The 11896-nt window shown below is 48.9% G+C and overlaps 2 protein-coding genes across 2 annotated transcripts; one reads left to right on the top strand and one right to left on the bottom strand.

Annotated features, from left to right (window-relative positions):
• Nucleotides 1-64: 64 nt before the first annotated feature.
• Nucleotides 65-1819, bottom strand: FPSE_10229 (uncharacterized protein; the record flags this gene model as incomplete). The annotated part of the gene is made up of 2 exons (XM_009263346.1): nt 65-1256; nt 1317-1819. The coding sequence occupies 2 exons, from the start codon at nt 1817-1819 to the stop codon at nt 65-67; spliced, it is 1695 nt and encodes a 564-aa protein (XP_009261621.1).
• A 4944-nt stretch (nt 1820-6763) lies between these two features.
• On the top strand, nt 6764-10738 carry FPSE_10230 (uncharacterized protein; the record flags this gene model as incomplete). Its single annotated transcript, XM_009263347.1, has 4 exons — nt 6764-9753; nt 9918-9974; nt 10023-10240; nt 10302-10738. 4 exons carry the CDS (start codon nt 6764-6766, stop codon nt 10736-10738), a joined length of 3702 nt encoding a protein of 1233 aa, XP_009261622.1.
• Nucleotides 10739-11896: the final 1158 nt, after the last annotated feature.

The following is an 11896-nucleotide window of genomic DNA, read 5'->3' as shown; positions in this document are numbered from 1 at the left end:
GTAATATTCGCATATATATCATTCAGTCATAGTCCTGCTGAAACAAAAGCAGCCGCGAAACGTCCTAAACATGTGAGGATCTCTTTGTCTTCTTGAAGAAGCAAGGCATGCACAGCTGGCCCATCTCAGTCCAGAATCCAACAGGAGGCTCGGTAAAGGTCGCCTCGTAAGCCTCAATTTGGGGTCGCTCCCAGATCAGGTCAACCTCGTGGGGTCGGATGTACTTGGTCTTCTTGAAGACCTTCCAAAAAGCGAAGAGAAGGACAGCCAGGATCTGCATGGAGTAGTTCTGGAAGAAGACCTCAACGTCAAACTTGGGTCGGAAAGCGTAGTATCCGTAGGTGAGGACGATGACGAACTGGATGACCAGAGCGATGTAGGCACCGTAGGGCTGGAAGTAGCCGTAGTAGGGACGCTCGGTCTTTCGGTTGACGCCCTGGGCAACACAAGCGCGGTGGTAGTTGATAAAGGTAATGTTCATAATCATAAAGGTGATGAGACCGCCACCAGTGACAATGCTGATCAACCATCCAAGGACCTTGGCGGAGCCATTGGCGACCTGGAGGAAGGAGAGGAAGGGGAACAGCATGGTAACACAGAAGCAGTAAACAGGGATACCGGACTTATTGCAGTATCTCAGGAATTGAGGAGCGCGGCCTTCAAGGGAAAGCGAGTAGAGGGCGCGAGTAGCACAGTAGGTATATGTGTTACCGGCAGAGAAGATGGAGGTGAGGATCAGGAAATTGACAAAGTGAGGTAGGCCCTTGACACCGAGATTGGTCATGGCAATGACATAGGGAGACGAAGCAGCGTTGCCAGTGCCACCAGCACCAAAGTAGATGTCAACGAGGAGAGGGTCGTTGTAAGCACAGCAGATACCAACAGCCAAAGCACCAACGACAAAGAAGATGCAGAATCGGTAGTAGACAGTCTTGAAGGCGCTCTTGATGGTAAAAGTAGGGCGCTGGGCCTCGGCAGAGACCATGGAGATATACTCGGGGCCTACAACAGTGAATGAGGCGCTGAAGAGAGCGGCGAGGAAGCCTTCAAAACGACCCTTGTCACCTTGGCTGAGGTATGTAGCGAAGGAGCCGGGGTTAGAAAAGTGTCGGAAGCCGTAGGCATCGTGTTGGGGGTTACCACCGCACATAGTGACGAAAGTAAAGGCAAAGAGGAGGAATATGAGTACGAGCTTTCCACCTGAGAGCCAAAACTCGGATTCACCATAGAAGCGGACGGCAAGGACGTTGAGGAGACTAAAGAATATGGTTAGTATTAACTGGTAATGGGCGCTCGATTCGATGATATGGACTTACCCGTAGCAGATGATGACTGCAGCGCAGATACCAGCGGTTGGGCCAGGGTTGAGAGCGTCAGCGTTCCAGAAGGAAATAACTGAAGTCAGGGCAGTAATCTCGAATGGAATAATAAGAGCCTCGTAGAGGAAGAAGTTCCAACCAGCGAGGAAACCAAGGGCATCGTCAACCCAGTAGCCAGCCAGGCGAACGAATCCACCAGCGACGGGCATGTATGTGTTCATCTCGGCGATGGAGTTGTTGACGAGGGCAAGGACAATAGAGTAGAGGCTGTAGGCGATAAGGAGACTGCCTGGGCCACCTTTGGCGAGACCTCCACCGATGGAGATGAAGAGGGCTGTTCCGATGGAGCCACCAGCGGCGATAAGCTGGATCTGACGGTTGTTGAGTCGTCTGTGGAGATGGCCCATGCTATCGTCGATACCATACTGAATGCTGGCATGGTCGCCTGCGACGGCGCTGCCTTTGGAGGCTGAGTGTCTTCTCTTTTCGTCGTCTGACATTGTGAAGTGTGATGGAGAAGAGATGGAGGGGAAGGGAGAAGAGAAGAGGAAAGAGGTTAATGGAGACAATGGTCTGAGGAAAGAGAAATGAGACAAGGAATGGAGAGGAAATACGACGTGTTAAATAGTCGTATCAAGTAGGAGACGTAGATAGCAATCCCGAATGTACAAATACAATCATGGTTGTTGGGTAGAGAGAGAAAGAGAGAGCTTATCTCGACTGGCCTGGCCTGGCCTGTCTAGCGTTCCGACCACTGCATCAAGTTGATGGTCCAGGCCCTTGCAGTTAAGACAAGCTTAGACTCTGTTGGTGATAGTGTCAAGTTCGATCGGATGCTGAGTGGAGAGAGTGACGAAGGTGAGGGTCCTTCCCCACGGGGAAGCTCTTGGTGATATGGGTAGTTCGGTGGGCCCGAGTTAGGCTGCATTCACTAATTTATTCACTAACTGCATTTCACCAAGTCCCCTGCTCTTCAGGTGGGAGAACAGAGGAATTCGGCACTGGATTGATCGCGTATAATGGGTGGGTGCGACTCGAGTGTAATTGGTTCCCAATACAAGGTCACAGACTTGATTATTGAAGTTCTGGGGTAGTACAGGCTACGTCGCCGACCATTAAAGTCAATGCCCCGATACCGATAACTATGCCCGTAAGCATGCTAGTTCTGTCCAGTTCAAGTCTGGGCCAGCGTTGGGGAGTTGCACTAACGAACTGTAATATTGAGGCGTTGGGCATGTGAGAGAGGCAAACAAAGTGATCAATCGACTATGAAGAATTAAAGCCACGATAACGGGGACAACCACATATCTATTCACCAACGTTAGTATCTACTATCTACCTACTAAGCGACACAAGTTAAATGGGTCTTGTTATCTAGCAGTTAATCAGTGATCGATACTATGACGTTCAAGTCGACAAGGGCTTAAAATCGCTCACCTAGTATGTCGCACCAAAAGAATTAACATGTCTCTGTTATCTGCCTCTTCAACCAACATCCAGACCAACACACGCCGATCCCCGCAAGTCACTAAGCTTGCAGTGCATGTACCGCGATTGCCTCGCTCCCACGCTCTGCTCTCCTCATACGCGCCCTCACCCTCTCCTCACGGATTCTCCGCAGCTCCACACCCTCTTCTTCCCCAAAAGACTCCAATCGAATCCATCCATTACAAACATCTAGAAGCTCTTGGCTAGCTACGCGGCGATCAACTGGAACAAGCAAACACAAACAATGTACCGTGATTTCTCGGCTTGCTTCCAGCCGCAAAGAAAGGAAACTTTGTTTGCTCTCGACAGTGGCAATTACTCGACCATGATCGTATTTGTAAACTTCAGCTAGTCAACTGACCAAAGTGAATCAATCATACCGCGGCGAATTCATCATTACATGCTGCTTTGCTCAGCAACCGGTTCGCTGTAAGTGGTATAGTTGCAGAGTCTAGCCCATCCGTCGTCCTGGGATTATCTACGTACCTTTACGCACGTCAAACAAAACAGGCAACAATAAACGACGCATCCATCATCATCATCGTATCCTTTGGATAGTGTACTCTAATTGCCATCTCTGCAAGGGGTCGATGGTACGACAGTTGAGAGGGTCCATCTAGCCTGTCAGAACAGTATCTCTGGTATCGACCGTCCCATGTAAATCCCTCGAACATGGCTTCCATCACGAAACAATGTCCAATCGGGAATCATGTGGCTATCTTGAGCCTCAATATTAGCTACAAGCCTCCAAACTTATCTCGGACATGCCCCCTTAAATCGCCAACAATACAAAGATAAGTTACGCTTCCTCGGCCAGCTCAAAAGATATATGAAACCATGACTACATTGCAAGATAGATAAGAACATCAGTGTTTATTCAACAAGACATCATCTCATGCTGGTTCTCAATATGCCGCATTGTTCTCGGATCACATGATCGGAATCTCACCCGATCCCCGTACTACGCCGCTGTTAGACTACATCCTCTTTGCCTAAACAGGGAGGTGTGATATCTCCCACGTGGTAGTTGGACATCTCTACTCCAACACGGCACTCCCTCACCCGCAGGATTTCTTCCTGCAGCTTCCAGAGCTGTAAACAGTGGTGATGCTGATGATCTCCCGCAAGAGCATATGCGGGCGTTTATGGCGGACGTTGACAGAATCGTCCATGACCAATTAGCTGCACGACATATTTAAATTCAGCCTCAACGGTAACGGAATGCCGTTGCGATTAAAACCAGTCGCAAATAATGCCATGCCTCTCCTGACTTCAATCCCCTTGTCGGTACGTTTCCGTGCTAAACACCCTCATTTGGCTTAAATCGCTACAATAGCATGATTTCCCCTCACTCAACTATGAATCGCATGTACTGTGGCATGGTGGTTGCGTGTTATTGGTCTTTGTTGCTCTTTTGATCTGTGCTGCAACCCATTCAGCAGCCCGAGCTTCATCGCCCCCTTAAGCTGAAGCTGTAGAAATTACTTTTCAGAATCAACGTCGTAGATATCCTGCCATCGCAGATGGGTAAGAACTGGCGAGTTTTGCCTCTTCCCCGGGGCGACGGCGGGCTAACGGCACAGACTCCGTTACCATGGATATCCCTTCAGCATATCTCATGATAGTGCAAGCTAGTCTTATATTCACGATAGCAACAGTCACAGCCGCAATAATAAGGTGCCTGAATGACAAGCGAGACGCCTGGTTAACGCCATCCCGAGAAACCTCCATCAACTCCGCATGCAACGCGTCTACCACCTCACGGCGATACTACCGAGATAGGTCAAGAACCATATCTCTATCTCTGGTTATTGCTATCGTTGGAGAAGTTTGTAGGCTAAACTTGCCTTCTCCCATGCAGAGCTTGGTAGTGGAGCGCAAAGACCAAGGTCCTAGATCAAAGCCAGCCTTTCCGTGGAGCATTCAGCTTATCCTTCAATCGGTTAACCTGAGAACCAAATACGCCCCTGAGAGTCCCATCTCCCCACGAAATGGACATTAGCATACCCCAGATCTCACATGGCTTGAGACGCCTACGCTAACCCTCCACATCTCACGATGGTGTGTTTTCCCCAGATTGCGGGAGATTCGCGCCCAAGAGGGTCTCGAGCAGGGATACCTCGTGTGAAATTGGCATCTGCCAAGGCAAACTCGGCTGTGCAAGTGGCACGGTATGGAGACTTTGAAACATAAGAGGGTGGCAGAGTGGTGTCTGTGTCTAGGGTCATGAAGAAGTCATCTCCACATCGTGAGCACTATCTTTTTCAGAGTATGGCGCGGTTGTTACTCTGGGTGGTAGCGAGTTTACCCCAGATTATTAGGGCAATCAGTACTCTGTATGGTTTCTTTATTATGTGGATCTGGGCGTTTTGCAAAGACTGAGGGTTCGGACTGGAGTTTGCTTGATGGGGGACGAGGCATGAGGTGCATGCAAGATACTCGGCCCGGATACGGTGCAATTTCCTTGGGAGTTGACTTGGCCAAAGCAAGATGATAGTCCTATCAGTGTCAGGACAGGTCTACGGGTGTCAGTGACAGGGCTTTGTTTGATCACATAGGGACTGTGATTGTAAATAGTAGGTAGTAGCTAAACATTTCTTTGTGGGTATCTACCAGTATAGCGACACTTTTTCTAACCATACCTCTTTTGCTTTTGCAATTGAACATGAGAGTATATTCAAGATATAGTCTGTTTTATAACCAAACTTGAGGCGGTGCGTTCTTCGCTTTGCTTTCTTTTTAATACGACAAGTTCATTTGCCTCTAGCCATGAATAGGACTGTCAAACTACCTAAGTAAAGCAGAGAGGAAAAGTATGTATGGCATACTAGGCACGGCTTTCATCGCAGATCACACTTTTATCTCTATTAAAGATAATAGTTGCTCTCTAGATTGCTCAAAAACCACACAAAAGTTCTTGTTTGTTTCGCGTTGATTGTCATTGCTTGTCCATCTTCAATAACACACATTGGCTTAGCATTCATCACTATTTATTGGCTACAAGAAAACATTACATCACTTGACACAATACTATTATTCTATGAAACGATATTTTAAGGTACTTGATCTCTTAAACACTAAAGACACGTCAAAGCAGGCTGGCAGGCTGCTTAGAAAAACGATCAAGTGCAGGGTAACCAAGATGGTACGAATTTTGAGGAGAGTTTCAACAGAACAGATAAGAAAGTAAGGGTTAAGCATTCCAGGTCAGTGAATATCTAATCTGTAGGCCAGTGCGAATAAGGGTCATGTTAGGAATATAGACACGATGCAATGTTGGGAAACCTGCTGGTGCACAGAATTATCAAGCAGGGTATCTATATACTTATAAGAGTTTACTTAATCCTACTGGCTTATAGAAAAGAGTATGCTATGGTCAGACGACCGGTAGTGTATCTTTATCAATAGACTATTGACCTGCCTACCTTGATAATTCCTCGTTGGGATGAAAGAGTCCCATCTTTAACGTGAAATTTGGCTCGAGTGCCTCAGTCGCATGAGTGAATCACAGAATAGTCTTGCAGCATATCGTTCTATAAAAACACAACATCATCCGTGCTGATAGAAGTTACATAAAATTTTCTTTTCAAGGTTTTCCAACAAAAACGCTTAAGAAAGAAGAAAATGCTATTGCCTCATTGTCGTGAAGAACAATTTATAAGATAAGTCAAGAGGAGCCAGATGCAGGTTGCCCCACCTCGAAATACCCGCACAGACCATTTACTTTGATTGGCTGGCAACACGCTCCTCCTCAGCAGCTCTCCTCGAGAAAGCAACCGTGATCAAACTAGAGACAACAAATTTCCATCACGAATTCACGAAGCATCTTTCCACGCCGCCCGCGAGCATCCGACCGACGCGCGGTCACCGGAAACGCGAGAAAATTATGATACAAGACTCGTAAAACTGCCGCCGCCCCAAAGCGATCGGACACGAACTGTTGCGACACCGCGATCATGGCCCAAGAAAACGAAAACCCAAACGATTTCTCCTCCTTTGACGAAACTGAATGGAAAGCCCAAGATGCCGCCGATGACCGTGAAATCGCAAAGCTCCTCGGAGATTCACAAGATACTGGCGGTGCTGGCATCAATTTCGATGCTGTAGAATTCGACCAGACGGGCAAGGCCGACGATGCCGAAGACTTCGAGGACATCAGCGACGATGATTTACCCGACGAGGAGCCCAGTGCTGGCGTCTCCATGGAGATGCCTGGACTCACAGATGATGGAGGCACTAGTAATGATGCAGATGACCTGTTTGGAGAGGGTCCGTCCTCGCCTGATCCCATTCTTGGCCCTTCCTCTCCTGCGCCTCACGTTCGCGATACCGACACTGGCGACGATACCCAACCTACCGATGTCGGCCTGAGTTTTCCTGGAATCAATTTTGACCCCGAACCTCATCTCGACAACCAAGACCCCGACATCCCTGCCCCCGCCGAAACTGTCGAAGACCTACTCAAAGCCACATGGCCTGCCTACAAGAAGGGGCATGTTCTGACATGGAGCGAACTCCTTCCTGCTAAAAAAGCAACCTGGAAGGAGAAGAAGCCCACAAAAAAGCCAAAGAAACTCGTCACTAGCAAGCTTACTCTCGAACTCGCTCCCGATCAAGAGAAACTCTTTCGCATCCCCGGCACTGCGACCATTAGTCGCAAAGCCAGGCAGGCAGAGGAGAGAGGCCTCGTTTACTGTGGCCTTGACGAACAAGATGAAGCTCAGGATAACATCCAGTTCGATCTCGACCAAGACTCCGATTCCGAAACAGTCGCTGGTTTTAGCCTTCGCGATATTGAACTCGCCTGCGAAGATTGGGGCAGTCATATTGCCATAGTTGAAGCTGAATTCGAGGCCCGACAATCTGCCGAGCAAGAGAAGCAGCAAGCACAAAAGCGATCGTTCGAGGAGCAAGATGACGAATGGGATGCAGAGTTTCTGATGGACCTCGGCGACGATGGACCACCACGACCAAAGAAACGCAAGACGCTCAAGCTTGGCCTCCCCGAAATCCCCCGCTACGCCGCCCCTTCATTCGACAACTTCGAAGACGCAACCCGCAGAGGTGCTAAGCGTGTTCAACTGGACATGAGCGATCCTTACTTGCTCATCGAAACTCAGGAGCTTCAACGAAACGCAAAGCGACCTCGCACAGACAATAAGCTGACGCGCATGGCAAATGGTAACCTCGGAAGGGGTGTTGCTAACCGATTCAATATTTCTAACGACGAGGCATACGAGGCTTTGAAAGAGAACCACCAGAGCAAGGTCCGTGCTACACTCGGCAATATCTCTGTCGAGCATAGTATGCCTGCTATCAAGCTCTCATGGCCTTACTACAAGGTTAAGCTTGGCGGCACAACTGATGAGTACCATCGTCCTCGTTTCAGGTACAAGAAATTTGCTGGCCATATTATCAAGTTTGACAAACCTACACACCACAAGCGCAAGATGATGAAGGGCAAAGCACACGAGGTCTTCCTCAAGTCCAAGGATTTGAGTATCAACGACAACTCCACTGCTGTTCTCTACGAATATTGTGAGCAGCGTCCACGAGTACTCAGTAGTTTTGGTATGGGCAACCGCTTGATCAATTATTACCGCCGAAAAGACACCACTGAGGACGAGCAACTGCCCAAACAGGATCTGGGAGAGTATCGCATGCTTCTTCCCGAAGATCGTTCACCTTTCTCTCTGTTTGGTACAGTCGACCCTGGAGAGACTGTCCCAACATTACACAATGAGATGTACCGAGCTCCCGTTTTCAAACATAACCCAAGAGGTAGCGACTTTCTCGTTGTTCGCAGCACCACTGGAGAAAACGGTTCTAGGTGGTTTCTACACAAAATTGACCACCTTTATGTTGTTGGACAACAATTCCCCTCCGTGGAGGTTCCGGGCCCACACAGTCGCAAGGTTACCAACGCTTCGAAAAACAGGATGAAGATGCTCGCTTTCCGTATGATTAGACACAGCGACACCGACAATTGTCAACTCTCCGATATTACCAAGCATATCGCCGACTCCACCGATACTCAGAATCGTCAAAAGCTAAAGGAATTCCTCCAGTATGACAGAGACAGCGGTGAGAAGGGTATGTGGCGACTGAAGCCTGGGGAGATACTGCCCGATGAGAGCGCGATACGGTCCATGATCAAACCTGAAGAGGTTTGTCTTCTTGATGCCATGCAGCTGGGTATCAAGGAACTCGAAGATGCTGGCTACGACCCTCGAAATGCCTCCCTCGATGAGGATGTCCAGAACAACGATGCCGAAGGCGAGGAAGAGGATGTCGATGATGAGGGGAGCAAGGTCGCCAAGGGTGGTGCCAAAAAGCAGCAGGAGAAGCAGGAAGAAACCCTCGCTGACAAGATGGCGCCATGGAAAACGACCAAGGCATTCATCGACGCATGTGCTCAAAAAGCCATGCTACAACTTCACGGTGAAGGAGATCCGACAGGTCACGGTCTTGGTTTCTCTTTCATTCGTACTTCCATGAAGGGAGGATATATTGAGGCAGTTCAAGGACCTCTGGCTACGTCTGCAGATGCGATGGAGCGTGAGAAGCGAGCTAATGGTGGCCACGCATACAACGTCAAGAAACAGCAAGCAATGTATGAGGAAGGTATTAAAGAAATTTGGGAGAAGCAAAAGACAACTCTGTCAGACGGCCAGGAGCACGATGATAAGGACGTCGCCGTGACCGAAGATGAAGACGACAGATTTAATGTTCAATCAGCCATGACCCCAGCACAGTTCGACGACGGTACCAGCCAAATTAGTGGTTTGACTTCCGCAAGTCGACAACAGAAACGCACTATCCGCATCACTCGAGATTTCCGAATGCCCGATGGCAGCACGCAGAGCCGAATCGAAATCGTTCACGATCCGGTAGTGATTTCGCAGTATATGAAACGGCGAACAGAGGCGGACCTTGAATCGAGAGAGTACGTGCACCCACCCAATACGGCCCCAACAGTCCATCGACAAAGAAACAGGGGTGTTGTAGCTAGACGACCTCGACGACAATACGGAGTCGGCACCCCTGGCTCACAAAAGGACATTGTTGGATTGGAGTTCAGAGCACCAGCTTACGTATATCTATCAACAGCATCTATAGCTCGCGCCCTACGGGTAATGCCGACCATGACCGTCTTGCAGGCATTAGGTATGTTCTACTTTGACTCGGTGTTGATCATCACTAACGATTATGCAGAATTAAGAAGGAGCTGGAACGACTCGAGAAGAACAAGGCCCGACGACAAGCTCGAGAGCAGCAGAAAGAGCTTCACCAAAAGGCTAGCACAGGCGACGCCGGATCACCCAGTGTCAATGGCGATAAAGTCCCCACTGGAACCACCCGCAAGTGTGCCAATTGTGGCCAGGTCGGCCATATCAAGACCAACAAGAAGTATGACCCCCCCTTCTTCACCAGTTCTTCCTTTTGTTTCACTCCCCCCTCCCTGTGTGTCGTATGATTGGTATGGAACTCCAGACGACGGGACGACAAAGAAACAACGAGCGAAAAAGTCTCAGTTGCAGATCCTTATAAAACAGTGCGAAAAGGACAAGGCTCGCGAAGAAAAAGTTCAAGCTCGCGAGGCCAAAGCTGCTGCCGAACGAGAAGACAAAGAGCGACGAGCCGCTGAAAGAGAAACAGAGCGCGCTAAACGAGAAGTGCTACGCATGCGACAAGCTGCCAGAGCCAAGCGGCTGCGTGAGAAGAAACGAGCGGCACGCGCTGCTGAGGCCAAGCGGCAACAAAAAGCGAAAGCTGCGGAGAGACGGAAGAGACAAAAATTGCAGCGCCAACGCAAAGAGAAACGAGATCTCGAAGCAGAACGCAAGCGTGCTCTGCGTGAACTCGAGCGTATACGACGAGAGCAGCAGAATCCTAAACCGAAATGGCGAAACGGGAGGGGATGGCGCTGAACACACTAAACCAAACAAGACACATTCTTCAAAACAGTTTACTAACTTTTTACTCAAGATTGTGTCCTTTGCTTAACGGCACGATGAAGGCAGACAACGGCGCTGCTGAGCATGGAGGTTTTGGTAACTACAATGCCCCCGGAGGCGCGGCTGGATCACCGATTTAAACGACTGGTAATGGGGATTGAGATAAAAGGGAAAAGAAAAGGCTACATGTTTATTATTCTTGGGTTTGTATTACTTACAATAGTTGATGGCATTGGAATGGAGTTGGGGGGATTGCTTCATGGAAAAGGACCGCACCAACAGCAGTGACGGCATTGCATATACCGAGAGACTGAGATGGTAGTCAACTCTCTGATAGTTAACAAAATATCCAAACTACCATACTTGCATGCTGTTTGTGTTTCCAACTTCATGATAGTGGGGGTGTGCGACATGTTGTCTCTACAAGTTTATGATGAGCATCGCGCTCGGCTCTCAGCATGATTCTGATGCATCCCACAGCGGAAGCCATCCGTCCCGGGGGCTTAGCCCGTGATACTGATGCGACGTGATATGATGCTTAGCGAGAAGATCCACGACATGACTGACATGCGGTGAGTATGTCCATCACACGTAGGGGAGCTTGTGAGTGAGAGCATGTTGTAGTGCTTCAAGGAGTTGGACCTCTCACGTCTCAGAAGTGGGCAAAATGGAAATGCAGATTAACCCCCATTTCGCTTGGTCCACTCAGAAACCGGGTTAATTGGCCCAGATAGCCAGGTGGGTGGTAGGGATTGAGGTGAGGGGGGAGCTTCATGCATGACCTGGGTGAGGCTGCTATGCATAATTGTATTTTTAGAATCTGGAAAAACGACGCTTGGAAACTAAACTAGGGCCCGGATCTACCCCGAGGAGACACTGACATTTGATAGCAGGATAATTAAGAGACATGGAATTGATATAGAGAGCGAACGAACGAGTAGATGGTTATCGTGGATGTATCCTCTGCTCGCAGGGGTTATATCAGGCCAAGCACGGAGTACGGATACTCTGTACGTAGTAGACAGGTGGGTTGCAATAAAACCAGTACTAATTTAGTGGCTGACATAAATATTAGATCACTCTTAGTGTATGTATGGCCTAAGAGTGGACTAATGATTTCGTCTATATGGC

Source organism: Fusarium pseudograminearum, chromosome 4 (assembly GCF_000303195.2).
Source record: "Fusarium pseudograminearum CS3096 chromosome 4, whole genome shotgun sequence".
In the NCBI taxonomy this organism is placed as follows: domain Eukaryota; kingdom Fungi; phylum Ascomycota; class Sordariomycetes; order Hypocreales; family Nectriaceae; genus Fusarium; species Fusarium pseudograminearum.
This window is presented reverse-complemented; position numbering and strand designations above follow the sequence as displayed.